Below are 25,760 nucleotides of genomic sequence, written 5' to 3' on the forward strand. Positions count from 1 at the left end.
GTAAAAGCTCTGCTTTGGTCTTGTCCCACACTTACCAGGGAAAGGAGTGGTTGTATCCCACCAATCTGGAGAGGGAAACAAAGATGGATTAGAAGGTAGGCCTGTGCATCAAAGTTTGTTTTAGAGACTTGTGCCGAGAAAAGGAAAACTTCAGACACAAAAGCACACTGGTTGAGAAGAAGAAATTCCTTTCTGTGAGAGCGAGTAGTGACCTTGGACATGTTCTTTTGTGCCCATCATTGCAGCAATGAGGTAGCCCAGGGTCCCAAGGCCACTGTAACATTCTCCTGAATGACAGTTACTCAGTAAAAGAATCATGCCATCTATTCCTTAGGACCATGACAGGAACCGTCTCTACATCACATGGCTCTTACAAAAGATAATGCTTTCTAGAAAATAGCATAGGAAAGGTCCTCTATAGCAAAAGAGTTCAACAGAAAAGTGAAGTTTGGCAAAATCAAGTAAGTCCTGCAACTCTGTTATCCCACTGAGACAAGGAAAAGGTGATATTTGGCTCAGCAGAAGCTGTCTTTACTTTATGGAGAATGCTGAAAGTTCTGGGACAGACAGAATACTGAAGAATCCCACCATTCTGTAATTGTTGGTTGTGGCTGTGAGCAAAATAAGCAAGCATCCTGACACCTGTCTCCTCCATTCACCAGCCTCACAGCCAAAGGAGACTCTGTTCCTGGAAAGACATGGTGGATTCTCCTTTGTTGTTACCGTGGGGATGATGGAGCTTGTGTGATCACGGGCAGCTCTGTCATGGGGTTTAATGCAATATAGGATGTGAGTTCCTCCCATTGTTGCTTCTCGGGTACCCTGTCTTAGAAAGACCTTCACCCTGTCACTCTGACTTCACATCCTCATGGCATGTTCACTACTTGTGTTTTAGACATCAAAGGTGTGTCTGTCACCAGGAGGGCTATGTGTCTGCAGTGTTGACATGGGTAGAATCTGCCCTGGATAGTGGCCAGACACTCACTCCATCTTGTAACTAAAGCTTTGGGTGCCATGCACTCTTCTGGATGACAACATCCACTGCAGAATGTGAGCTGTTTCAGGGAGAGAGAGCAAGCAGAGCCCTCCAACTCCTAACACACAGACTGCACACGGGCACATCCACCCACCAACCAGCAATAAAGTCAATGAAGAGGAGATTGCTTTATAACAGACCAAAAGGAGAGAATGATGAGCTCCCTGGCAGAGGAGAAAGGAGTCCATGGGTCCCTGGCAAAGCACTAGCTGTTCACCCAGACAAGGTGGAGAGTGTATATCAGAACTGCTTTTCAGGCCCACTAGAAAGGTATTAAACATGAGTAGAAGCTATTGTTCACCCACTGAGCTGGGTCACATGACTGCCTCCATGAGCTCACTTTCTGTGTACAATAACAGTCCACTAGAGAACTCAGGGCTTTGTCACTGCTGGTCACCAAGACTGCTGATGTGAACTTATCACCAAAGTCAGGGTTTCAAGCAACCAACATGTTTAAACAAGACAAAGGTCCACTCCAGTATTGGCCTGGACTAAGCCCCTTGCATTCTAGATAGGGCACCCCTTTGAAGTGACCCCATAATGGGATCCCATAATATAGCATCGGTCTCATTTTGCCACAGAAACCTCTCTGAAAGCTTGTCTTATCTTGATCCTCTAAGCCCAAAGTTTCTTCTGACATAACACTAAATTTAGAGACTATAGAACTTTGAAACCCACCCTCATGCTGACTGACTCCTCCTCACACAGAGAAATGGGCAGTGACAGGGGTCCCAGTAGAGGAAAGCCCCCAGGATCAGGAGGCAATCCCACCTTCTCTAAGTTTTCAAAACACATGCCCACCACCCCATCCCCTTAACTGTCCCAAGAAAGTCACCACCATGAATGACACTGGCATTACAACCGACACAGAGATTTATACAATATTTGTTACCTATTATTACAGTAGTCTCTGGAGTGGTGGTAGGCTCTGGAGTGGTCGGCTCTGCACGTTCATACATAGATGAGAGAGAGAAATGGAAAATATAAAGTTAAGTCTCCATTGAGAAAAGCCAAGACATGCAAGTACAGTTAAATCTGCTGTCAGGATGTGATTCAGGGTCTGTATTAGGTAATGCACACAGCTATAGGTCTTCCCTGTGGCCAGTCTTGGTTGCACCACCCATCATGCTGACACCTGGACAGGTAGGGTTCCTGTCCTGAGCAGTACACAGCTCCCAAGAGAATGTTCCCTGAGGCCTGACAGAGTGGGCCCCTCCAGGTGCCGATACAGAATGGACACAGTCCAGTTGCAGACAGATGACATCTTCATCCTGGGTGTTCCCCCTGTCATCACAGACAGTGCCAAGGTAGCCTTGGTACAAGACCTCCACTCAGCCCTTACACTGGTCACGGCCGTTCACCAGCCTCAGAGGCAAAGCTGCAGGAACTGCTCTCCTGGTATGCTGTGCTCTCTACTAAGACCACCTGTGCCCTTTTTCCTCTGACCCCCAGTGCTGTCTTATTTGCCATTTCCCACCCTAGACCTTAAAAATGACCTTCTTCATAGTCTTCCCACTCCCCTGTACCTCAATTCTCTGACAACTTCCAGACAAGGGACCCTCAGAGTCACCTCTTCAGTCCTAATTCAGCCCTGACTTTCCTGGGGCAGAACTCTAGACTCAATTTCCATCAGCTTTCAGCATATCCGTGTCTACCATCCAAACTCAGTCTCCCTCCTCCACCAGGATCCAGGACGCCACCCTGTGACAGCCTGTGCCAGTGTGCTGAGAATGTGGACATCAACTTTGATGTCTTCCTCCGCCTCTCTGCCCTGCTCTCGTCTGTGTCCCTTGCTTGGTCCTTGAGTTTTGTCTTGACAAAGTCACATGTATTTCAGTCACTTCCCTGCCCTAAGCGCTTCAGCACAGGCCGGGAACAGTGGCACACAACTTTAAGTACTCAGGAGGGCAAAACCAGGTAGATATCAGTTCAATTTCAACACGGTCTACAGCCAGGGCTACATAGTGAGACACTGTCATGCACACTCACAAAGAGTGTTTGAGCATCCTCTCTGTCCTCATCAGGATCAAGGATGCAATGGTATTTGTCTAACAGAAGTCTTCCCTCCAACACCCCAGCCTGCTCTCCCCGTGTAAGGACCAGCATGACTGAGGAATCTGCAGGCAGCACGCTTCTGCATGGTGGGGTGCCCCTAAGTCACTCACAGTGGAACTCTGGGCTGCTTGTGGGAGGAAACAGACAGCAGGTGAGTGCTGGCAGGCCCCTCAGGAAGGAACTGCTTCAGCATCCTGACAGCAGGAGCTGGATCCTGGGTGTGGCTTTGCTGTGGCTACTCTGTGGTTATGAGTACTCTGTGGTATGACAGCGGTAGGTTGGAATAGATATAAGGTGAAGGATCAGATGGGTGGTGATTTTGGAGGTCAAACAGGGGTGGGGTGAGGATGGGCAAAGAACAACTGGGCATTCCAAGATAATCCCAAGTGCACTCTGAGTCTCATGAACCCATCTTGCTGCCCTCTGCTGGTCACTCTGTGAATGTCCCCTAGAGAACTGCCAGCCTCAATTTGGTCCTCACTGGAGGTTGATCAGAAAGCTTCCCCTGAGTCCCTGCCAGGACATTTCTGCATCTCTCAAGACACGGACTGAAAGGGGAGGAATTGGCTTTAGCATGCCAGGATCCAGAGACACAGTCAGTTGTCCTCTATGGCCTTACCTATCAAACTCAGACTCAAAAGTCTGCACACTCTCTGCCCTGATTGGACAAAGTTAGTCTGATAGAGGCAGTCCTGGGTTCAACTCCCACCTTCCCATTTACAGCCACAGAATCTTAGACAGGCAAGTATTGACAAATTATCTAACTACGTCTTAGTTTTCCCATCTGCAAAATGGTATTAATGATACTTATCACAAAATGTTGGCAAGGTTTTATGATAACACATATTACCTGTATTAACTGAGCATAGATTATGTGCAATATATTTAATATTTGAAACATTTCTTTTATTTTTAATGATGTGCATGGGCTTGTGTCTGTGTGTGGGTATGTGCACATCAATACAGGTGCCCATAGAGGCAAGCAGAGGGTGTCAGAGCGCCTGGAGTTGGAGTTATAGGTGGTTATTAGCTGTCTAAACTGAGTGCTGAAAGCTGAACTCAGGTCTTCTGCAAGCACAACGTGTGTTCTTAATGCCTGAGCCATCTCTCCAGGCTCTTCTTTCAATACTGATGCATTCATTTCACACATGAAAATGATTTGGCTGGGGGTACACAACAAGTTATCTAACTGTGATGATACTATTTACCTTTGCAAAGACGGCTCAGATTGTACAGAGGAAGAAACAGTGACTCTTTCCACTAGCTTTTCTGACACTAGGCTAAAGTTAATTTCACCCATAGAGTGACTGGAGGGCAGAGAGAAGAAGGAAGGTGAGGGACAGGGATTGGTGGAGTGTGCCCGGCACCTTGACACCCACGTCTCTCATCTCGACTCCATCCCTGACTTCTGTGCCCAAAGCTGCACCTGGATTCCACCAGACAGCAGCAGCAGGGCTGCCCATCTGTCCTGGTGAGCTGCATTCTCACCTTGGCACAGCTGAGGCATTTGAAGGAGTCTCAATTGGGGATTTGATAAGATCGTGTTTGCTTATGGCCATGTCTGTGGGAAATTGTCTTGATGGATAATTGATGGGAGAAGGCCAGCCCACTGTCCTGGGCAGGGGAGCCTGTGCTGTATAAAAATGTTAGCTAAGCATGAGCCAGAAAGCCAGCAAGCAGGGCTCCTTCATGGCCTCTGCATCAGTTCCTGCCTCCAGCTTCCTGCCTCCTGCTCTTACAATGGCTTCACTGGATGATGGACTGTAACCTGTAAGCCAAATAAACCCTTCCCCCTCCAAATTGCATGTTGGAGAAAGCAAACTGGACCCCAAAACCAACCAGTAGCCAAAAGCCAGAGACCAAGAGCAAAGGAGCAGGACTGAGCATTAGTTGTAGCTTCTGGGATCCACCAACCTTATGAAAGACCAAACTCAATTTAGAAAAGAATCCACTGTTTAGAAATGATCTCACAGGTTACAAAATTAGATTCAACTGCATTGTACACTACTACTGGGAAAGGGGGGAGATGTGGTTCAGTCTTGTCTGTGTGCACAGAAGAAGGTGTTGATAAAAATGATTTTTGCAAAAGGAGATAAAAGCAAATGTGGTGGAGATGAAGTTACATCATTTCAATATGATAAACAAGAGCTGGGCATGGTGACACTCCTAGAATCCCAGAACTCTGGAACTAGAGGTAAGAAGATCAAGAGTTCAAGTAGCCTTGCCTACACAGTAAGTTTGAGAACAGTCTGGGCTACATAGGTCTTAAAATAAATAAATAAGCAAAAAAACTTACATATTTTGCTGGTTTTTGAAGACTTAGAAAATTAATGGCACTTTACCCTTGCTAATATTAAAGTCTTACTATTTGGGCCAAGGAGGAGTTTTTTCAAAGTGTGCAGGAGGGCAGGTTATCCTCACATATCATCTGCCAGAGCACAGGTCCCTGAACCACTCTGGGTCTGCATGAGTCAGAATCTTATGAGGGGAGGATGTGAATCCCAAGACCCACACTCAGACATTCTATTTAATTCTGACACACACTGAAATTCGAGGCAGGGGCAACATCCATGAAGACTGTGACTGTATGACCACATGAGCCTTGATGCTCCAGCTGACAGAAGCTTCCATTGTGATTACATGTCCAGATGGGACACAGTTTGTTAAGTGCAGCCTAGTGTCATTCATATTTATTTAATGAGGCAGTGGTTATTATGACATAGAGGGACACTATAAAATGATAGAGGTCCATCTTTTCAAAGTACTTACCAGGTGTGGAATAGCTTGCTTGAGAAGCTGTAAGAGAAAAAAACAAATTCAGATAGTGTGTTTCATCCACAGGAATCCTGGAAAACCCCTACCTGGGAAGCAATAGCCCTGACTCTTATGCATTGATCAACCAGGAACACCCGAAGTCAAGTTCACCAGCCCCTGAACAGAAAGCATCTTTACTCTGCTATGTGGGCTCCCCAAAGCCAAAAATCTAGCATTGAGGTTCCATTTTCATTGGTCAAAAGAGCAAAACATTCTTTGTAATATCAGTTGGCACTCTGTGTCCATGGCATCCTTCACTGATTGCCCAGGTGGTGGTTCAGAAAATGGGGAACCCCTGCTCTGTACTAAGCATGCAGACACTTCCCCTCCTGTCCTCATCCTAGGAGCACTGTGGTCCAGCAGTGACCTACACAGCCGAGATATTCTATTAGGTCTATGTCTGGGGATGACTAGAAGGACACAGGAGGACATGTGGGGGTCACACACCAGGTTATACAAAGACTTGAGGATCAGAGGGTTTGGGTTGTAAGCATGGGAGTTCTTAGAAAATACCTCCAATGGAGGCTGAGAGATAACTGCTCAGGAATGGTGAGGATGAGGTCAATAGTGTTCCTGGTTTAGCATGTGTGTGCATATGTGTGTGTATGCATATATTATGGAAACAGCAGGACTGCTTAGGTCTGGCAGGAGGCATGAGGTTGGGATGCTCAAACTTACGGATTATGACCGCTTGTTGAAATACATTCTTGCAAGCCAGTTACCCTGTTAGGCTCATGTACATTTTACAGGCTGGGCACAATTTAGAGAGATGTGTTCCCTGCCCACCAGAGACTTCTAGCAGAGTTAGGCTGGAAATGCATCACCAACATTGATGAAGACATCAACAGTCTCGCACAGGGGGCAAGTGCTAGCTGAGATGTCATTATGAATATGAATGTGTTGAGAATATGAATGGCCACTGGATGACACACAGTGTATGTGTGTGCTTCTATGTCAAATCCACTTCTGTCTATGTGTGTATGTCTGGAATTGTATGTGTCAGTGCATCTGTGTGTGTGTGTGTGTGTGTGTGTGTGTTCTGTGTGTAAAAATTTGTCTCTTCATCACATCTATCTGTGACGCACATGTTTGCTTGTGAGAATATATGTATATGCCTTGCTGTATCCATGTATGTATTTCTCTGAATATACAGTTTGTGCTCATGCAAGTATCTATCATATGGCTTTACCTCTGTGTATATCTGAGTTTGATTATGTCTGAATGTTTTTTTTTTGTGTGTGTGTGTGTGTGTTTCTAAGTATGTTGAGTATAAATCAGGAAGGGTCCTCTAAAGGGACAATATCCCTTGTCTTTACAAAGAGCAGTTAGAAGAGGCTAGTAAAGGAAACGACAAAAATAGACTGGCTCTAGAGACCAGAGCAGCCAGAGTGAGCTGACTGTGGCTACAGGTGGTGATGTTGGACTGTGGACTGTAGCAAGCACAGTTTGTAGAGTGAGTGACCTGGAAAAACCTTTATGATAGGAGAATAAAAAAGAGGCATTCTGGGCACGGTGGCTCACACCTTACTGCTTTGCCCTCTGAATGCTGGAAATTCATATAGAAACCAGGTGACATTTCTCCAAAACAACACTGGGTTACTCCTTGTACAGCATGAGTGTGCTGACCCTGATGCTTTAGTCTGGGCTTGCTGCTGCTCTTCCATAGGTTACCTGTCTCGCATAAACTCTAGAGTCCCTGGAGAACTGAGAGGATTGACAGGACCCTGACTGAGGATGCCATTGCTCTGGACATTCAGCAGTCCTAACAGGGACAGTACAAAAAGGAACAGAATGCAGTTCTGGGAGTGTTAAAAGAGACCTGTGCATACTGCATTGCTGGGAGGCAGAGCTAGTGATCTCTGGGTCATACCTGAGCAGATGACTCCAGCGTCCTCATGGTGTCCACAGTTATGGGAGAGCCAGCCTCGGTGGGAGCAGCCCCACAGGTAGTACTCATGTCCTGTACAGGCCACATCATCCAGGACAATGGGCCCTGAGCCCTGTCCAAACGGGGCATTTCCAGGGGCAGACACGGCCCAGCCACAGCCCAGCTGCCTGCACACCACGTTGGCATCATTGGTGTCCCAGCCGTCGTCACACACGGTGCCCCAGGAACCCTGGTAAAGGACTTCCACACGACCCTGACACCTGTCTCCTCCATTCACCAGCCTCACAGCCAAAGGAGACTCTGTTCCTGGAAAGACATGGTGGATTCTCCTTTGTTGTTACCGTGGGGATGATGGAACTTGTGTGATCATGGGCAGCTCTTTCATGGGGTTTAATGCAATATAGGATGTGAGTTCCTCCCATTGGTTGCTTCTCGGGTACCCTGTCTTAGAAAGACCTTCACCCTGTCACTCTGACTTCACATCCTCATGGAATGTTCACTACTTGTGTTCTAGACATCAAAGGTGTGTCTGTCACCAGGAGGGCTATGTGTCTGCAGTGTTGACATGGGTAGAATCTGCCCTGGATGGTGGCCAGACACCCACTCCATCTTGTAACTAAGGCCTTTGAGAGCCATGTACTCTTCTGGATGACAACATCCACTGTAGAATGTGGGCTGTTTCAAGGAGAGAGAGTAAGCAGAGCCCTCTAACTCCTAACACACAGACTGCACACGGGCACATCCACCCCACCCTGACCTTCACCAACCAGCAATAAAGTCAATGAAGAGGAGATTGCTCTATAACACACCAAAGGGATAGAATGATGAGCTCTCTGGCAGAGGAGAAGTCCATGGGTCCCTGGCAAAGTCTCTCACCAGCTGCTTACACAGACAAGGTGGAGAGTGTATATCAGAACTGTTTTTCAGACCCACTAGAAGGTATTAAACATGAGTACAAGCTATTGTTCACCCACTGAGCTGGGTCACATGACTACTTCCATGAGGCACAATAACAGCACACTAGAGAACCCAGGGCTTTGTCACTGCTGGTCACCAAGACTGCTGATATGAACTTATCATCAATGTCAAGTTTAGGGTTTATTTAAACCCAATACGTTTAAACAAAACAAAAGTCCCCATGGTTTTGGCCTGGGCTAAGCCCCTAGCTCTCTAGACAGGGCACCCCTTTGAAGGTCCGCAGAATGGGATTCTATAATATATCATCAGTCTCATTTTACCTCAGAACCCTCTCTGGAAGCTTGTCTATTCTAGACCACCTAACCCCAAAGTTTCTTCTGACATAACACTAAATTTAGGGACCATAGTATTTTGAAACCCACACCCAAGCTGACATACTCTTCACACAGAGAAATGGGCAGTGACAGGGGTCCCAGTTGAGGAAAGCCTCCAAGATCAGGAGGAAAATCCACCTTCTCTAAGTTTTCATAACACAGGTCCACCAACTCATGCCCTTAAGTGTCCCAAAACATCACCACCATGAATAACACTGGCATTACAACCTACAGAGAGAGATTTAAACAGCTTTTATTACCTGTTGGTGGATAAGGCTCTGGAGTGGTGGTAGGCTCTGGAGTAGTGGTAGGCTCTGGGGTGGTATAAGGCTCTGGAGTGGTAGGCATTGCATGTCCATATGTAGATGAGAGAGAGAAATGGAAAATATAAAGTTAAGTCTCCATTGAGAAAAACCAAGACATGCATGCACAGTTCAATCTGCTGACAGGATGTGATTCAGAGTCTGTACCTGGCAATGCTATGTGACTTTAGATGTATAAGAAATCTATGTAGTCTTGAGTTCTCCCATTATAAAAGGCTATTTGTGTAGAGAATGTTCTTCACCTATAGATTCTAATTTTACATCTAACTTCTGCTGAGCTCCAGGGAATCAATACAAAAGTACTTCCCATACTTACACAACTAATTAATTGTTCTTATCTAATTGCATTGGCTATTATGCACAATACAATATTCAAACAGAAGGCTGGAATGCCTGTTTGCCTGTTTTTGTATGTGAATATATATTTTAAATTCAATATGCCTGATATACACTAGGCTAAACTGAAATTCAAGATCCTCCTAAATCAGTTCCTGAGTGCTATAATTGTGTGTGTGTGTGTGTGTGTGTGTGTGTGTGTGTGTATGTGTGTGTGTGTGTAGCCATACCTAGCTCACCGTTTTTTACTTTAGTGGATTTGCTTTAGATATACCCCTTTTAAATAAGATATCAGCTTCAAACACATGCGTGTAAATTGTTTAAATGGGCCCTGTCCTTTGCTCAGGACACCTTTAAACTGTGACGTGGTCCTGAAGCTTAGGGTGGACATATCTGGAGATCAACCCACTGCTGCCGAACACCCAGCTTCATTCTGAGTAACCTTCATAAGTCTCTGCTACAGAGGAAGTTCATAAAAGCAAATGTGGTGGAGATGAAGTTACATCATTTCAGATATGATAAACAAGAGCTGGGCATGGCAGCACACTCCTGGAATCCCAGAACTCTGGAACTAGAAGTAAGAGGATCAGGAGTTCACAGGTAGCCTTGCCTACTCAGCAAGTCTGTGTAGACCAGCCTGTGCTGCTTGGGCCTCAAAAATAAATAAATAAATAAATAAACAAAATATGTACATTTTTTTCTGTTTTCTGAAGTCTTAACAAACTAGTGGCCCTATATCCTGTTAATATTAAAGTCTTAGTAGTCTTGGGTCAAGGAGGAGTTTTATCAAAGTCTGGAGGGGACAGGTTATCCTCACATATCATCTGGAGAAGCACAGGTCCCTGAGCCACTCTGGATCTCCTAGTCAGAATCTCTTGAGGGAAAGATGTGAATCCCAAGACCCACACTCCGTTATTTTGTTTGATTCTGAGACACACTGAACTTCGAGGCAGGGGCAACATCCATGAAGACCGTGATTGTATTACCACATGAGCCTTGAAGCTCTAGCTGACAGAAGCTTATGTTGTCATTTTTTTTCCAGAGGAAATGTTTTGAGACAGGGTTTCTCTGTGTAGCTTTGGATCTTGTTATCGAACTCATGTGGCAGACCAGGCTGGCCTCGAACTCACAGAGATCTGCCTGTCTCTGCCTTCCAAGTGCTGGGATAAAGTCGTGCACCACCACCACCACCACCATCACGCCCCACCCACCCACGCTCCCCCACCCCCAGTCAGCTTCTATTTGCGTTGAATATCCAGACTGGACACAGATTATTCAGTGCAGCCTAGTATCATTCACATCCATTTAGTGAGGCAGTGGTTATTACAACATGTGGGACACTGTAAAGTGATACAGGTCCATCCTTTTAAAGTACTTACCAGGTGTGGGATAGCTTGTGTGAGAAGCTGTAAGGGAATAAAAGCAAATTCAGATTGTGTGTTTCACCCACAGGAATCCTGGAAAACCTCAACCTGGGAAGCAGTAGCCCTGACTCTTATGCTTTGATCAACCAGGAACACCCGAAGTCAAGTTCACCAACCCCGGAACAGAAAGCATCTTTACTCTGCTTTGTGGTCTCCCCAAAGCCAAAAATCTAGCATTGAGGTTCCATTTTCATTGGTCAAAAGAGCAAACCAGTCTTTGTAATATCAATCGGCACTCTATATTCATAGGGTCCTTCACTGATTACCCAGGTGGTGGATCAAAAAAACGGGAGGAACTCCTGCTCTGCACTAAGCATGCAGACACCTCACTTCCTGTCCTCTTTCCAGGAGCACTGTGGTATAGGGATAACTTACACAACTGAGATATTCTATTAAGTCGATGTCTGGGGATGAGTGGAAGGACACAGGAGGCATGTGGGGGTCACAGAACAGGCTGTATAAAGACTTGAGTATCAGAGGGTTTCAGTATAAGAAAGGGAGTTCTTAGAAACAACCTTCTATGGAGACTGAGAGATAACTGCTCAGCAATGTTGAAGATATGGTCAATAGTGTTCCTGGTTTAGCTATGAGTAAATATATGTGTGTGTATGCATACATTGTGGAAACAGCAGGGCTGCTCAGTCTGGCAGGAGGCATGAGGTTGGGCTGCTCACACTTACAGCCTATGGCCTGCTTGTTGAAATACATTCTTGCGAGCCAGGTAACCTGTTAGGCTCTTGGTACGTTTACCAAGCTGGGCACAATTTACACAGGTGTGTTCCCTGCCCACCAGAGACTTCCAGCATAGTAGGTCCCTGAAGACATCAACTGACAGTCTCGCACAGGGGGCAAGTGCTAGCTGAGATGTCATTATGAATATGAATGTGTTGAGAATATGAATGGCTACTGGATAACATACAGTGTATGTGTGCCTTTGTGTCAATGTCCATTTCTGTCTATGTGTGTATGTCTGGAATTGTATGTGTCAGTGTATCTCTGTGTGCGTGTATGTGTGTGTGTGTGTGTGTGTGTGTGTGTGTGTGTGTGTGTGTGTGTTTAAATTTGTTGAGTATAAATCAGGAAGGGTCTTCTAAAGGGACAATATCCCTGGTCTTCTGAAAGAACAGTTAGAAGAGGCTAGTAAAGGAGAGGACAAGAATAGACTGGCTCTAGAGACCAGAGCAGCCAGAGTGAGCTGACTGTGGCTACAGGTGGTGATGTTGGACTGTGGACTGTAGCATGCACAGCTTTGTAGAGTGAGTGACCTGGAGAAGCCTTTATGATAGGAGAATAAAAAAGAGGCATTCTGGGCACGGTGGCTCACACCTTACTGCTTTGCCCTCTGAACACTGGAAAATCATATAGAAACCAGTAGACATTTCTCCAAACCAACACTGGGTTACTCCTTGTAAAGCATGAGTGTGCTGACCCTGGTGCTTTAGTCTGGGCTTGCTGCTGCTCTTCCATGGGTTACCTATCTCACATAAACTCTAGAGTCCCTGAAAAACTGTGAGGATTGACAAGACCCTGACTGAGGATGCCATTGCTCTGGACATTCAGCAGTCTTTACAGGGGCAGTACAAAAAGGGACAGAATGCAGTTCTGGGAGCGCTAAAAGAGACCTGTGCATACTGCATTGCTGGGAGGCAGAGCTAGTGATCTCTGGGTCATACCTGAGCAGATGACTCCAGCGTCCTCATGGTGTCCACAGTTATGGGAGAGCCAGCCTCGGTGGGAGCAGCCCCACAGGTAGTACTCATGTCCTGTACAGGCCACATCATCCAGGACAATGGGCCCTGAGCCCTGTCCAAACGGGGCATTTCCAGGGGCAGACACGGCCCAGCCACAGCCCAGCTGCCTGCACACCACGTTGGCATCATTGGTGTCCCAGCCGTCGTCACACACGGTGCCCCAGGAACCCTGGTAAAGGACTTCCACACGACCCTGACACCTGTCTCCTCCATTCACCAGCCTCACAGCCAAAGGAGACTCTGTTCCTGGAAAGACATGGTGGATTCTCCTTTGTTGTTACCGTGGGGATGATGGAGCTTGTGTGATCATGGGCAGCTCTTTCATGGGGTTTAATGCAATATAGGATGTGAGTTCCTCCCATTGTTGCTTCTCGGGTACCCTGTCTTAGAAAGACCTTCACCCTGTCACTCTGACTTCACATCCTCATGGCATGTTGACTACTTGTGTTCTAGACATTAAAGGTGTGTCTGTCACCAGGAGGGCTATGTGTCTGCAGTGTTGACATGGGTAGAATCTGCCCTGGATGGTGACCAGATACCCACTCCATCTTGTAAGGCCTTTGAGAGCCATGCACTCTTCTGGATGACAACATCCACTGCAGAATGTGGGCTGTTTCAAGGAGAGAGAGTAAGCAGAGCCCTCCAACTCCTAACACAAAGACTGCATATGGGCACATCTACTCCACCCTAACCCTCACCAACCAGCAATAAAGTCAATGAAGAGGAGATTGCTCTATAACACACCAAAGGGATAGAATGATAAACTCCCTGGCAGAGAAGTCCAAGGGTCGCTGGCAAAGACTCTCACCAGCTGCTTACACAGACAAGTTGGAGAGTGTATATCAGAACTGTTTTTCAGACCCACTAGAAGGTATTAAACATGAGTACAAGCTATTGTTCACCCACTGAGCTGGGTCACATGACTACTTCCATGAGGCACAATAACAGCACACTAGAGAACCCAGGGCTTTGTCACTGCTGGTCACCAAGACTGCTGATATGAACTTATCATCAATGTCAAGTTTTGGGTTTATTTAAACCCAACACGTTTAAACAAAACAGAGGTCCCCATGGTTTTGGCCTGGATAACGCCCCAAGCTCTCTAGACAGGGCACCCCTTTGAAGGTCCGCAGAATGGGATTCTATAATATATCATCAGTCTCATTTTACCTCAGAACCCTCTGGAAGCTTGTCTATTCTAGACCGCCTAACCCCAAAGCTTCTTCTGACATAACACTAAATTTAGGGACCATAGTTTTTTGAAACCCACCCCCAAGCTGACATACTCTTCACACAGAGAAATGGGCAGTGACAGGGGTCACAGTTGAGGAAAGCCTCCAAGATCAGGAGGAAAATCCACCTTCTCTAAGTTTTCACAACACATATCTACCAACTCATCCTCTTAAGTGTCCAAAACATCACCACCATGAATAACACTGGCATTACAACCTACAGCAAGGGATTTAAACAGCTTTTATTACCTATTGGTGGATAAGGCTCTGGAGTGGTGGTAGGCTCTGGAGTAGTGGTAGGCTCTGGGGTGGTATAAGGCTCTGGAGTGGTAGGCATTGCATGTCCATACGTAGATGAGAGAGAGAAATGGAAAATATAAAGTTAAGTCTCCATTGAGAAAAACCAAGACATGCATGCACAGTTCAATCTGCTGACAGGATGTGATTCAGAGTCTGTACCTGGCAATGCTATGTGACTTTAGATGCATAAGAAATCTATGTAGTCTTGAGTTCTCCCATTATAAAAGGCTATTTGTGTAGAGAATGTTCTTCACCTATAGATTCTAATTTTACATCTAACTTCTGCTGAGCTCTAGGGAATCAATACAAAAGTACTTCCCATACTTACACAACTAATTAATTGTTCTTATCTAATTGCATTGGCTATTATGCACAATACAATATTCAAACAGAAGGCTGGAATGCCTGCCTGTTTTTGTATGTGAATATATATTTTAAATTCAATATGCCTGATATACACTAGGCTAAACTGAAATTCAAGATCCTCCTAAATCAGTTCCTGAGTGCTATAATTGTGTGTGTGTGTGTGTGTGTGTGTGTGTATGTGTGTGTGTGTGTATATGTGTGTGTGTGTGTAGCCATACCTAGCTCACCGTTTTTTACTTTAGTGGATTTGCTTTAGATATACCCCTTTTAAATAAGATATCAGCTTCAAACACATGCGTGTAAATTGTTTAAATGGGCCCTGTCCTTTGCTCAGGACACCTTTAAACTGTGACGTGGTCCTGAAGCTTAGGGTGGACATATCTGGAGATCAACCCACTGCTGCCGAACACCCAGCTTCATTCTGAGTAACCTTCATAAGTCTCTGCTACAGAGGAAGTTCATAAAAGCAAATGTGGTGGAGATGAAGTTACATCATTTCAGATATGATAAACAAGAGCTGGGCATGGCAGCACACTCCTGGAATCCCAGAACTCTGGAACTAGAAGTAAGAGGATCAGGAGTTCACAGGTAGCCTTGCCTACTCAGCAAGTCTGTTTAGACCAGCCTGTGCTGCTTGGGCCTCAAAAATATAAATAAATAAATAAATAAATAAATAAATAAATAAATAAATAAATAAACAAAATATGTACATTTTTTTCTGTTTTCTGAAGTCTTAACAAACTAGTGGCCCTATATCCTGTTAATATTAAAGTCTTAGTAGTCTTGGGTCAAGGAGGAGTTTTATCAAAGTCTGGAGGGGACAGGTTATCCTCACATATCATCTGGAGAAGCACAGGTCCCTGAGCCACTCTGGATCTCCTAGTCAGAATCTCTTGAGGGAAAGATGTGAATCCCAAGACCCACACTCCGTTATTTTGTTTGATTCTGAGACACACTGAACTTCGAGGCAGGGGCAACATCCATGAAGACCGTGATTGTGTTACCACATGAGCCTTGAAGCTCTAGCTGACAGAAGCTTATGTTGTCATTTTTTTTTTCCAAAGGAAGTGTTTTGAGACAGGGTTTCTCTGTGTAGCTTTGGATCTTGTTATCGAACTCATGTGGCAGACCAGGCTGGCCTCAAACTCACAGAGATCTGCCTGTCTCTGCCTTCCAAGTGCTGGGATAAAGTCATGCACCACCACCACCACCACCACCATCACCCCCACCCACCCACGCTCCCCCACCCCCGGTCAGCTTCTGTTTTCATTCAATGTCCAGACTGGACACAGATTATTCAGTGCAGCCTAGTATCATTCACATCCATTTAGTGAGGCAGTGGTTATTACGACATGTGTGACACTGTAAAGTGATACAGGTCCATCCTTTTAAAGTACTTACCAGGTGTGGAATATCTTGCTTGAGAAGCTGTAAGGGAATAAATGCAAATTCAGATTGTGTGTTTCATCTACAGGAATCCTGGAAAACCTCAACCTGGGAAGCAGTAGCCCTGACTCTTATGCTTTGATCAACCAGGAACACCCGAGGTTAAGTTCACCAACCCCTGAACAGAAAGCATCTTTACTCTGCTTTGTGGTCTCCCCAAAGCCAAAAATCTAGCATTGAGGTTCCATTTTCATTGGTCAAAAGAGCAAACCAGTCTTTGTAATATCAATCGGCACTCTATATTCATAGGGTCCTTCACTGATTACCCAGGTGGTGGATCAAAAAAACGGGAGGAACTCCTGCTCTGCACTAAGCATGCAGACACCTCACTTCCTGTCCTCTTTCCAGGAGCACTGTGGTATAGGGATAACTTACACAACTGAGATATTCTATTAAGTCTATGTCTGGGGATGAGTGGAAGGACACAGGAGGCATGTGGGGGTCACAGAACAGGCTGTATAAAGACTTGAGTATCAGAGGGTTTCAGTATAAGCCAGGGAGTTCTTAGAAACAACCTTCTATGGAGACTGAGAGATAACTGCTCAGCAATGTTGAAGATATGGTCAATAGTGTTCCTGGTTTAGCTATGAGTAAATATATGTGTGTTGTATGCATACATTGTGGAAACAGCAGGGCTGCTCAGTCTGGCAGGAGGCATGAGGTTGGGCTGCTCACACTTACAGCCTATGGCCTGCTTGTTGAAATACATTCTTGCGAGCCAGGTAACCTGTTAGGCTCTTGGTACGTTTACCAAGCTGGGCACAATTTACACAGGTGTGTTCCCTGCCCACCAGAGACTTCCAGCATAGTAGGTCCCTGAAGACATCAACTGACAGTCTCGCACAGGGGGCAAGTGCTAGCTGAGATGTCATTATGAATATGAATGTGTTGAGAATATGAATGGCTACTGGATAACATACAGTGTATGTGTGCCTTTGTGTCAATGTCCACTTCTGTCTATGTGTGTATGTCTGGAATTGTATGTGTCAGTGTATCTCTGTGTGCGTGTATGTGTGTGTGTGTGTGTGTGTGTGTGTGTGTGTGTGTGTGTGTTTAAATTTGTTGAGTATAAATCAGGAAGGGTCTTCTAAAGGGACAATGTCCCTGGTCTTCTGAAAGAACAGAAGAGGCTAGTAAAAAAGAGGACAAGAATAGACTGGCTCTAGAGACCAGAGCAGCCAGAGTGAGCTAACTGTGCCTACAGGTGGTGATGTTGGACTGTGGACTGTAGCAAGTACAGTTTGTAGAGTGAGTGACCTGGAGAAACCTTTATGATAGGAGAATAAATAAGAGGCACTCTTGGCACGGTGGCTCACACCTTACTGCTTTGTCCTCTGAACACTGGAAAATCATATAGAAACCGGGTTACTTTTCTCCAAACCTACACTGGGTTACTCCTTGTACAGCATGAGTGTGCTGACCCTGGTGCTTTAGTCTGGGCTTGCTGCTGCTCTTCCATAGGTTACCTGTCTCACATAACTCTACAGTCCCTGGAGAACTGTGAGGATTGACAGGACCCTGACTGAGGATGCCATTGCTCTGGACATTCAGCAGTCCTTTCAGGGGCAGTACGAAAAGGGACAGAATGCAGTTCTGGGAGTGTTAAAAGAGACCTGTGCATACTGCTTTGCTGGGAGGCAGAGCTAGTGATCTCTGGGTCATACCTGAGCAGATGACTCCAGCGTCCTCATGGTGTCCACAGTTATGGGAGAGCCAGCCTCGGTGGGAGCAGCCCCATAGGTAGTACTCATGTCCTGTACAGGCCACATCATCCAGGACAATGGGCCCTGAGCCCTGTCCAAACGGGGCATTTCCAGGGGCAGACACGGCCCAGCCACAGCCCAGCTGCCTGCACACCACGTTGGCATCATTGGTGTCCCAGCTGTCATCACACACAGTGCCCCAGGAGCCCTGGTAAAGGACTTCCACACGACCCTGACACCTGTCTCCTCCATTCACCAGTCTCACAGCCAAAGGGGACTCTGTTCCTGGAAAGACATGGTGGATTCTCCTTAGTATTCCCGGGGGGATGATGGAGCTTGTGTGATCACGGGCAGCTCTGTCATGGGGTTTAATGCAATATAGGATGTGAGTTCCTCCCATTGTTGCTTCTCGGGTACCCTGTCTTAGAAAGACCTTCACCCTGTCACTCTGACTTCACATCCTCATGGCATGTTGACTACTTGTGTTCTAGACATTAAAGGCGTGTCTGTCACCAGGAGGGCTATGTGTCTGCAGTGTTGACATGGGTTGAATCTGCCCTGGATGGTGGCCAGACACCCACTCCATCTTGTAACTAAGGCCTTTGAGAGCCATGCACTCTTCTGGATGACAACATCCACTGCAGAATGTGGGCTGTTTCAGGGAGAGAGAGCAAGCAGAGTTCTCCAACTCCTAACACACAGACTGCACATGGACACATCCACCCGACCCTGACCCTCATCCACCAGCAGTAAGGAAAAAAGAAGAGGTTGCTTTATAACAGACCAAAGGGATAGAATGATGAGCTCTCTGGCAGAGGAGAAAGAAATCCATGGGTCCCTGGCAAAGGCTCTCACCAGCAGCTCACCCACACAAGGTGGAGAGTGTATATCAGAACTGCTTTTCAGGCCCACTAGAAAGGTATTAAACATGAGTAGAAGCTATTGTTCACCCACTGAGCTGGGTCACATGACTGCCTCCATGAGCTCACATTCTGTGTACAATAACAGCCCACTAGAGAACCCCGGGCTTTGTCAATGCTGGTCACCAAGACTGATGATGTGAACTTATCACCAAAGTCAAGGTTTCGAGTACTCAACATGTTTAAACAATCAAAGGTCTGCATAGTTTTGGCTTGTACTATGCCCCTAGCTCTCTAGACAGGGCACCTCCTTGAAGGGCCTTAGAATGTGATTCCATAATATATCATCAGTCTCATTTTGCCTCAGAAACCTCTCTGGAAGCTTGTGTATTCTAGACCCCTAGCCCCAAAGTTTATTCGGACATAACACTAAATTTAGGGACTACAGAATTTTGAAACCCTATATCATGCTGACACATTCCACACAGAGAAATGGGCAGTGACAGCGATCCCAGTTGAGGAAAGTCCCCAAGATCAGGAGTCAAATCCACCCTCTCTAAGATTTCACAACACATGTCCACCATCTCATTCCATTAAGTGTCCCAAAAATTCACCACCATGAATGACACTTGCATTACAATATACAGAGAGAGATTTAAACAGCTTTTGTTACCTATTGGTGGATAAGGCTCTGGAGTGGTGGTAGGCTCTGGGGTGGTGTATGGCTCTGGAGTGGTCTGCTCTGCACGTCCATACATAGATGAGAGAGAGAAATGGAAAATATAAAGTTAAGTCTCCATTGAGAAAAAACAAGACAAGCAAGTACAGTCAAATCTGCTGATGGCACGAGACTCAGGGTCTGTACTGGGCAAGGCTATGTTACTTTAGATGCATAAGAAATCTATGTAGTCCTGAGTTCTCTCATTATAAAAGGCTATTTGTGTAGAGAATGTTCTTAACCTACAGATCCTAATTCTACATTTGGCTTTTGCTGAGCTCTAGGGATTCAAACAAAAATGTTTCCCATACGTACACAACTAATAATGTTCTTATCTAATTGCATTGGTTGATATGACCAATAAAATTTTCACTAACAGAGCATTGGAAAGCCTGTTTGCCTGTTTTTGTATGTGAATATATTTATTAAATTCAATATGTATGTATATACCCTAGAGTAGACAAAACCTCAAGACCCTCCTAACTCAGCCTCTTGAGTCTTAGAATTGTGTCTGTGTGTGTGTGTGTGTGTGTGTGTGTGAGTGTGTGTGTGTGTAACTAGCTTATTATTTTTTATTTAGTGGAAATGCTTCTAATACACCCCCTTAATATAAGATATGAGCTTCAAACATATATGTGTAAATTGTTTGAAGTGGGCCCTGGCTCTTGCTCAGGGCACCTTCAAATGGTGACGTGGCCGTGCAGCTTAAAGTTTACATATCTGGAGATCAACCCACAGCTGCCAAACACCCAGCTTCATTCTGAGTAACCTTCATAGGTCTCTGCTATGGAGGAAGTTGACCTCTTCCCACACACTAGGTCCTGATGCAAACAGCTCTAGGAAAGTCTTCTCCTGCAGGATGGTGCCAGAGGCTTGTCCAGTCCTCTCTTGCCCTTCAATCTGACTGATACAGTTGCATCATAGTGCATATCAAGCCTAGAGGAGATACTGCTACCTAAGAGTGTCCTGTAGGGTCCCCAACACAGAGGAGAAAAAGGATTTTCCTTGTAGAGTTGTTACAAATAGGAAAAGGTGGAATCTTGGAAAAAATATGGCTAAGTCAGAATAAAGCCAGTCTTGTCCTTGAGATAAGCTCACATGCCTGACCTATGGGCCATTCGATTTCCAAGAAATTCTGGGCTAGCCAGAGCCCTTGGCGTGGAGATTGTTCTTGCTGATGACCTAGGATCAAAAATTCCCTTGCAGAAAGGAAGTGATTTCCCTTCCCAAGGCCTGAGCTGACAGTCTAAACTGTTCTGATATGCCACCAACATCTCTCACTGGAGGAAGTCAAAGAGGAAGAAGAGGATCTGTGATGTCCCAGGGCAGAGAATCAGGACTTCCATGGGAGCTTCCTATGACTTCAGAGGGAGGGAAATGACAAGGGTCCTGGCTAAGCAGACTTTGTCTTCCTCTCCAGGCACGGAAGCCAGAGAGTCAGCTCCTGAGGCTGGCCATGGTGCAGTGTGAAACATGGGGACCTCCAGGCTCTGAGAATGGTCAACAGACCCCTAGAAACAAGACCACCTAAGATCCTCTTGCAGGTACCTCTTCAGGATGATCCCCACCACCATCTCAGGGACATAATCCATGGCATATAGTTCCATGTAGGCTTGAGGCCTTATTGAGAAATTTCCCCTGAGAGCTTAGGACCCACATCCTCAGTCTTCTGCCCATCTTCTGAATCAGAGGTGATCCTGTGGGTTATGAGGGCAATAAGGCCACAGACATACCACACAATACATGTTACCTTCTGTGGACACCATTGTAGTTTCTTCAGTTGGATAGATAACATCTGTGGAATGAGAAAGGAAGAAGTCATTGGATGTTGGTCCTCACTTGAGTCTCAGAGGCTGAAGCTGGCATCTCAAAGCTAAGGGCCTTCTGTCACTGAAATGCTGATATTTTCCCTGTAGAATCTGATATTGACCTTTCTGTTACTTTGCTGCTGAGATGTCACCATGAGCATCCTTTGTCCCTCACTCTCATTCAGCTCCTCTGCTTCTATTCCATCCCAACCCCCACCCAGTTCACTAGCAGCCCCAACCTAGACACAAGATAGGAAATAGCCAGATGACATTTGAATTTAATAGTCATTGGGCTGTTTCTGTAGTTCAAACACAACCTCTCATTATAAACATTTGCCATCACTAAAATATTCCTGAGAAAGTGGCCCCAAACAGAAAGAGAGGGGACTTCCAGAGATTATTCCAGAATGGGCCTCTCCGGGTGCTGATACAGAATGGCCACAGCCGGGCTACCGACAGATGACATCTGCATCCTGAGTGTCCCAGCTGTCGTCACACACGGTGCCCCAGTAGCCTTGGTACAGGACCTCCACCTGGCCCTGACACCAGTGACCGCCATTCACCAGCCTCAGAGGCAAAGCTGCCTTGACACAGTGGGAACTGCTCTCTTGAGATGTTGTGCCCTGTGCCAGCACAACCTTGGGACCCTTCTTCTTCTTCTGACCTCCAGTGCTGTATTGTTTGTATTCCTCACCCTAGACCTTAAAAATGACCTTTTTCATAGTCTTCCCACTCTCCTAAACACCACATTCCCTGAAAACGTCCAGACAAGGGACCCTCATAATCACCTCTTCAGTTCTAATTTAGTCCTAACCGTCCTAGTGCAGAATTCTAGACTCAACTTTCCATCAGCTTTCAGGATATCCATGTCTACCATCCAAACTCAGTCTCCCTCCTCCATCAGGATCCAGGATGCCACCCTGCGATACCCTGTGCCAGTGTGCTGAGAAGGTGAATATCCAGTTTAATGTCTCCCTCTCCACCTTTCTGTGCAGCACTTACCAAGGCTGTCACACTAAGCTAGATGTCCATCATCCTGAACCCACCCTCCTCTGGGACCTCTCCAGTCAACTCTGCCTCTGCCCAGCTCTTATCTAATGCTTGCTGATCCGAGTCCCAGCCAGTCCTTCTAAAGGGCATGCTTCATGTCTATTCTGTCCTGAGGTCTCGTCTGTGTCTCATGGTTAGTCCTTGAGTTTCATCTTGACAAAGTACGTGTATATTTTAGTCACTTCCATACCTAAAAGTCACCCAAAGTGCTTTAGCATTTGCCAGGAATGATGACATACACTTTTAATGCCTATACTTGTGTAGCAGAACCAGGTACATTTCTGCAAGTTCAAGTTCAATGTGGTCTACATAATAAGTTGCAGTTCATCCAGGGCTACATGGTGCGAAACTGTCTCACAAACACACACACACACACACACACACACACACACACACACAGGTGTTTAGGCATCCTCTCCATCCTCATCAGGATCAAGGATGCAATGGTATTCATCAACCAGAAGTACTCCCTCTACAACTCTAGCCTGCTTTCCCGTTGTAACATTGAGCATGACTGGGAGTTTGCAGGCAGCGTGCTTCTGCATGGTGGGGTGCCCCTAAGTCACTCACAGTGGAACTCTGGGCTGCTTGTGGGAGGAAACAGACAGCAGGTGAGTGCTGGCAGGCCCCTCAGGAAGGAACTGCTTCAGCATCCTGACAGCAGGAGCTGGATCCTGGGTGTGGCTTTGCTGTGGCTACTCTGTGGTTATGAGTACTCTGTGGTATGACAGCGGTAGGTTGGAATAGATATAAGGTGAAGGATCAGATGGGTGGTGATTTTGGAGGTCAAACAGGGGTGGGGTGAGGATGGGCAAAGAACAACTGGGCATTCCAAGATGTACTGAGTCTCATGAACCCATCTTGCTGCCCTCTGCTGGTCACTCTGTGAATGTTCCCCTAGAGAACTGCCAGCCTCAGGTTGGCCCTCCCTGGAGGTTGATCAGAAAGCTTCCCCTGAGTCCCTGCCAAGACATAGCTACATCTCTCAAGACATGTACTGAAAGGGGAGGAATTGGCTTTAGCATGCCAGGATCACAGTGACACAGTCAGTTGTCCTCTATGGCCTTACCTATCAAACTCACACAAAAGTCTGCACACTCTCTATCCTGATTGGGCAAGAACTGATAGATGGAAGCCTTCTGTTTGATGAATACTTTTGCACCTTTGATCCTGAAGAGGATGGAGAGGATGCTGAAACAACTGTGTGTGTGTGTGTGTGTGTGTGTGTGTGTGTGTGTGTGTGTGTATCAGAGAGAGAGAGAGAGAGAGAGAGAGAGAGAGAGAGAGAGAGAGAGAGAGAGAGAGGATCTCACCCCATAGCTCGGGCTGAACTGGAAATCATTATGTAGACAATATTGAACTTGAACTTTCAGGAAGCTACGTGGTTCTGTCTCCCAAGTGCTAGGATTAAAGGTGGATGCCATTATTCCTGTAAAATGCTGAAGCATTTTGGCGTGGAAGTGACTAAAATATATATGTACTTTGTCAAGATGAAACTCAAGGACCAACCAGGGGACAAACATTTGTCCTCAGGACAGCAATGGACGTGCCCTGACTAGAAGGGGAAAAAAAGGTCTGATATAGTCTATCCTGGGTTCAAATTCTACCTTCTCATTTTCAGTCTCAGAATCTTAGACATGCAAGTATTGACAAATTATCTAACTATGTCTTAGTTTTCCCATCTGCAAAATGGGAATAATGACACCTCAAAATGTTGGGAAGGTTTCATGATAACAGCACATATTACCTGTATCCGCTGAGCATTGATTATGTGCAACATTTTTAAGTCTTGAAAGATTTGTTTTATTTTTAATTACGTGCATGTGTCTGTGTGTGGGTATGTGTACATCAGTACAGGTGCCCATAGAGGCCAGAAGAGGGTGTCAGAGCCGATGGAATTGGAGTTACAGGTGGCTACTAGCTGCTCATTCTGTGTGCTTAAAACTAAGCAGGGCAGTGGTGGCACAAAACTTTAGTACCAATCTTTGGAAAGCAGTGGCTGGAGGATCTCTGAGATCCAGGCCAGCCTGGTCTACAGAGCAAGTTCAACCAGAGATAAATAGAGAAACCCCATCTAAAAAACCAAAAAAGAAAAAAACAACTAAACTTCACTGCAGTGTGTACTCCTAATTCTGAGCCATCTCTCCAGGCTCTTCTTTCAATACTGATGCATTCATTTCACACATGAAAATGATTTGGCTGGGGGTACACAACAAGTTATCTAACTTTGATGATATTATTTACCTTTGCAAAGATGGCTCAGATTGTACAGAGGAAGAAACAGTGACTCTTTCCACTAGCTTTTCTGACACTAGGCTAAACTTAATTTCACCCATAGAGTGACTGGAGGGCAGAGAGAAGAAGGAAGGTGAGGGACAGGGATTGGTGGAGTGTGCCCGGCACCTTGACACCCACGTCTCTCATCTCGACTCCATCCCTGACTTCTGTGCCCAAAGCTGCACCTGGATTCCACCAGACAACAACAGCAGGGCTGCCCATCTGTCCTGGTGAGCTGCATTCTCACCTTGGCACAGCTGAGGCATTTGAAGGAGTCTCAATTGGGGATTTGATGAGATCGTGATTGCTTATGGCCATGTCTGTGGGAAATTGTCTTGATGGATAATTGATGGGAGAAGGTCAGCCCACTGTCCTGGGCAGGGGAGCCTGTGCTGTATAAAAATGTTAGCTAAGCATGAGCCAGAAAGCCAGTGAGCAGGGCTCCTTCATGGCCTCTGCATCAGTTCCTGCCTCCAGCTTCCTGCCTCCTGCTCCTACAATGGCTTCACTGGATGATGGACTGAACCTGTAAGCCAAATAAACCCTTCTGCCTCCAAGTAGCTTATGGCCTGTGTTTTATCACAGCAACAGAAAGCAAACTGGACCCCCAGCCCACCAGTAGCCTAGAGCCAGAGACCAAGAGCAAAGGAAAAGGACTTACCATTCATTGTCGGGTCTGGGTTCCACCAACCTTAAGAAAGACCAAACTCAGTTTAGAAAGGGAACCACTATTTAGAAATGGTCTCATATCATTTACAAAATGAACCTCAGCTGCACTGTATACTCATGCTGGGGTAGGGGGGAAGTCTGTGATTCTATCTTGGCTCTGTGCACTGCCTGAGGTCTTGATAAAAATTTTTTGTTTTGTAAAAGGAGATAAAAGCAAGTGGTATGGAGATAAAATTACATCATTTTAGATATGATGAACAAAAGTTGGGCATAGCAGAACACTCCTGGAATTCCAGAACTCTGGAAATAGAGCTAAGAGGATCAGAAGTTGAAGGATGGGCCTCAAATATAAATAAATAAATAAATAAATAAATAAATAAATAAATAAATAAATAAATAAATAAGATGTACA

The 25,760-nt window shown here is 45.8% G+C and overlaps 1 protein-coding gene across 1 annotated transcript in view; it reads right to left on the minus strand.

Annotated features, from left to right (window-relative positions):
• Window positions 1-22,220, minus strand: part of LOC131906069 (deleted in malignant brain tumors 1 protein-like) — a 40,308-nt gene extending 18,088 nt beyond the window's left edge. The window contains 11 exon segments of the mRNA XM_059256891.1: window positions 2,172-2,238; window positions 2,241-2,426; window positions 7,725-8,099; window positions 8,848-8,865; window positions 9,346-9,381; window positions 10,378-10,389; window positions 12,842-13,185; window positions 17,009-17,018; window positions 17,895-18,251; window positions 21,840-22,047; window positions 22,167-22,220. Coding sequence (XP_059112874.1) covers window positions 2,172-2,238; window positions 2,241-2,426; window positions 7,725-8,099; window positions 8,848-8,865; window positions 9,346-9,381; window positions 10,378-10,389; window positions 12,842-13,185; window positions 17,009-17,018; window positions 17,895-18,251; window positions 21,840-22,047; window positions 22,167-22,220 — 1,667 coding nt within the window.
• Between the last annotated feature and the right edge of the window lie 3,540 nt (window positions 22,221-25,760).

The sequence above is a fragment of the Peromyscus eremicus genome, chromosome 1 (assembly GCF_949786415.1).
Source record: "Peromyscus eremicus chromosome 1, PerEre_H2_v1, whole genome shotgun sequence".
Lineage (NCBI taxonomy): Eukaryota > Metazoa > Chordata > Mammalia > Rodentia > Cricetidae > Peromyscus > Peromyscus eremicus.